The following is a 3,528-nucleotide window of genomic DNA, read 5'->3' as shown; positions in this document are numbered from 1 at the left end:
TAAAGGGACAGTACCTGCGATGCATCCTCACCACCTGGCTGCTTGGAAGACACTGAGGTTTATCGCTACGTGCTGGGCCCTGTGAGGCAGCATAGTATTGCAAATGCCTTACCATTGGAAAGTGCTGCACTCGCTACGACGCGTCAAAATTTGATGCAAATCCACCAGAAACTTATTTTGTTGTGCTTAGAAACGTGATTCACGTGACTGAACATCTTTAGAACAATCCACATGAAATGCGAATCGCGTGAGTGACCCTGAGAGGGTTAAGCAAAAGTTCATAAACTTGAGGTACAGGAACATAAGGTTGTAATAAAGTTATAACCCTATGTACAAAATACATATCTTCATCACAGAGAAAAAATGTACTATAGCCAAGTTAAGATCACTTAGTTTGATCTCGTCTGTATTTTTTTTCTCCCCTTATTTTATAAGCATACAACTGTACCTAATGGGATTTGTATAAAGGTATGTATGCTTATGCAATTCTGTTTGAAAATAATGGGTTATACTGTTGTAATGTCATGTTATCTATGTATCTGTCAATGTCATGTTATCTATGTATTTGTCAATGGTGTGTGTGTGTGTGTGTGTGTGTGTGTGTGCGAGGGTGTGTGTGCGAGGGTGTTGACCAGCTAGTTTATGCCTCTGTGATGTCAATGGTTTGAGGGGGGGGTGCAGTTAGAGGGAGGTGAGGAGGGATGGCCAGCGAGACCGAGGCGGGCAGACGACCTCCAGCCTTCAAGCAGTGTAGACTTGCGTGTCAATTGTACGAGCTGGGCAGTGGTAATAAAGGAGTGTCACGACAACATCAAGAATCTGATTGTCCGCTACAAGCTATCTAGGCAACATGGAGGACAATAAGAAGACCGACCTTCCTACAACAACATTAGGCTAGTACCATTTGATGCTCGCCTGATTCCGGAGTATGATGGCTCCATGGACATCGTGGATTAGGTAACACGGGCGGAGATGTTGTGTCAGCTCCGTGGAGTTCCCTCGAATCAGTTCTGCCACTACGACTGACAGGTGGGGCATTTGCTGTGTGGTCACAATTGCCAGATGCCAGTCACTGTTCGCTGACAGAGGTGTAAAAAGTACTGTATGCAGCATTCGTCCTAGACCAACATGCAGCATATGAAGCTTTTACTGCACGTCGGCTACAAGCAAGTGAGTCAGTTGACGTCTTCCTGGCTGACCTTCGACGACTGTCGACTTTGTTTGGGGGCGTGTCTGACCTTTTTCTGGCATGTGCACTCGTGGCAGGAATACCAGATGATATTCGTCATGCTATTCGTGCTGGGTCAAGAGCTGAGGGACTGGATTTAAACAGTGTGCTGGCATGGGCTCGCGCCGTGCTTAGTGATGATTGTGTGGCTGCTGCTGGGACTTCGGCACCAGTGTGAGACCAAATGCTGGCGCAACTGCCTGGGAGAGCACGTCGCCTTCGTCATTGCTGGACCTGTGGCCAGCCAGGACATTTTGCTGCTGCATGTCCTCAGATGGGAAACGACGTTGGAGGGGCCGCATCAGCGCCAGCGCCCTCTCTTGGAAGACAGTAAGTGGCGCTCTTCCTGTGGTGCAACTGCTTGTTGATGGGAGGCATTGCCAAGTTCTTGTCGACACTGGTTGCACAGACACAATAGTACATGCCCCTTGTTGCATGAAGTGGCACCCACAGACGACCAGCATCACAACGACTAGTGGAGATTCTTTCTGGTGCACCGGGACAGGCAATGTGACAGTGGAAACTTCTGATGGCCAGAGCACCCGGGTGCGCGTGCTGGTGGTCCGTGTGCCGCCTTTGGGTGTGGATGTTGTGCTCGGCACCACCAGCATCACAGCACTTGGCGGCGTCATATCGAAGTCTCCATCAGAGGTCCAATTCTGTAGCACTGGGAGGTTGTGTGGAGCTGCATCATCGACTCTGACACTGCTGGCAGTGGATGTGCCTGATTTCAGTGTACGATCTGATGTAAGGCATCGAACGTGGACGGTGTCATGGAAATGGACGAATGGAGCAGCACCTGATTGCCTGCATAATACTGAGGCACAGTACAACATATCCCCATCCATGCGCCAGGAGTTTGACCAGGAACTGGAGTCGTGGATCAAGAATGGCTGGTTGGTACCCTACTACGAACAGCAACATGGGGCACCGCGAGGGCTTGTGCCGCTCATGGCTGTTCGTCAGAATAACAGCAGTAAAGTACGGACAGTGCTAGACTACCACGAGTTAAACGACTACGTAACTGCCTTTACTGATGATAGTGACATATGTGCTGATCAGATGCGTAAGTGGCGCCGACACGGAGGTAATGTGGCTGTTCTGGACCTACGTAAGGCTTATCTGCAGGTGCATGTCGATCAGCAACTGTGGTCATTTCAGACAGTGATGGTACGAGGCCAGCACTACTGTTTGATGCGCCTTGCCTTTGGCCTCAACATAGCTCCGTTGGTCATGAAGGCTGTCGTTAAGAACATCTTGGCTCAGGACCCTGATATTGAGCGTGCAGTGTTGCCTTACGTCAACGATCTGTTGGTGAATGAGGACTTAGCCAGTGCAGAGCAGGTCGCTGCACATTTTGCTGCATTCGGCCTGGAATGCAAGCCGCCGAACCGTGCAGCTGATGGGGCACGACTGCTAGGGTTGCACATGCAGTCATCAAATGGCCAGTTGAAGTGGGCACGTGACAATCCAGTCGATCCACCACTGACAAGAGTGACGCGTCGTGCTGTGTTCGCATGGTGTGGACGGTTAGTCGCGCACTTGCCAGTAGGAGGGTGGCTCCGGCCAGCAGCTGCGTGGATTAAACGCCGAGCACATGCAGTGACACAGGGCTGGGACGACATCGTGGATGACGACTCCCTGCTTCAACAGATGGAATATGTAGCAGCACGGCTGGTCAGGGACGATCCGTGTCGTGGCCTCTGGTGTGTGTACGGGGACCGGGCAGTCATATGGACAGAGCCAGCACTCTAGCCACTGGAGTTGTTTTAGAGATGCCACAAGGCGGTGTAATTGAAGACGCATGCTGGCTGTGGCGGGACGACAGCTCACACATCAACATGGCGGAGCTGGACACAGCAGTCCATGGAGTGAACTTGGCAATCGCTTGGGGTATGAAGAATATTGAGTTACGGACAGACTCTGCCACAGTACATCGTTAGATTGACGACGCACTGAGTGGTCATGCACGACTTCCAACGAAGGCTCACAGAGAGATGTTGATTTGCCAACGAGTCGAGATCATTCACCAACTGGTGAGTGAGTTGGGACTGACATTGTCTGTGAGGCTTGTCCGGTCTACAGAAAATCAGGCTGATGTCCTCACGCATGTCCCAGAGGAGTGGGTGCGGAATGACAGACTGGTAGCTGGTGCAGCAGCAGTGGACGAGCAAGACACCGCTGAGCCTAGAATTGCTGATGTCCATGTACGTGCTGGTCATCTTGGCATCCGGCGCACACTGTTTTTTGCTTGCCGAGAGATCTCTCGACTGGTGACACGGGCTGAGGTGCGTGAAGTT

At 51.2% G+C, this 3,528-nt stretch overlaps 1 protein-coding gene across 1 annotated transcript; it reads left to right on the top strand.

The window, feature by feature from the left end:
- Nucleotides 1-1,492: 1,492 nt before the first annotated feature.
- On the top strand, nucleotides 1,493-2,983 carry LOC145417818 (uncharacterized). Its single transcript, XM_080286441.1, has one exon. It carries the CDS (start codon nucleotides 1,493-1,495, stop codon nucleotides 2,981-2,983), a length of 1,491 nt encoding a protein of 496 aa, XP_080142567.1.
- Nucleotides 2,984-3,528: the final 545 nt, after the last annotated feature.

This window comes from Coenobita brevimanus, chromosome 111 (assembly GCF_032717465.1).
Source record: "Coenobita brevimanus isolate Jiangsu-jjx chromosome 111, ASM3271746v2, whole genome shotgun sequence".
In the NCBI taxonomy this organism is placed as follows: Eukaryota; Metazoa; Arthropoda; class Malacostraca; order Decapoda; family Coenobitidae; genus Coenobita; species Coenobita brevimanus.
This window is presented reverse-complemented; position numbering and strand designations above follow the sequence as displayed.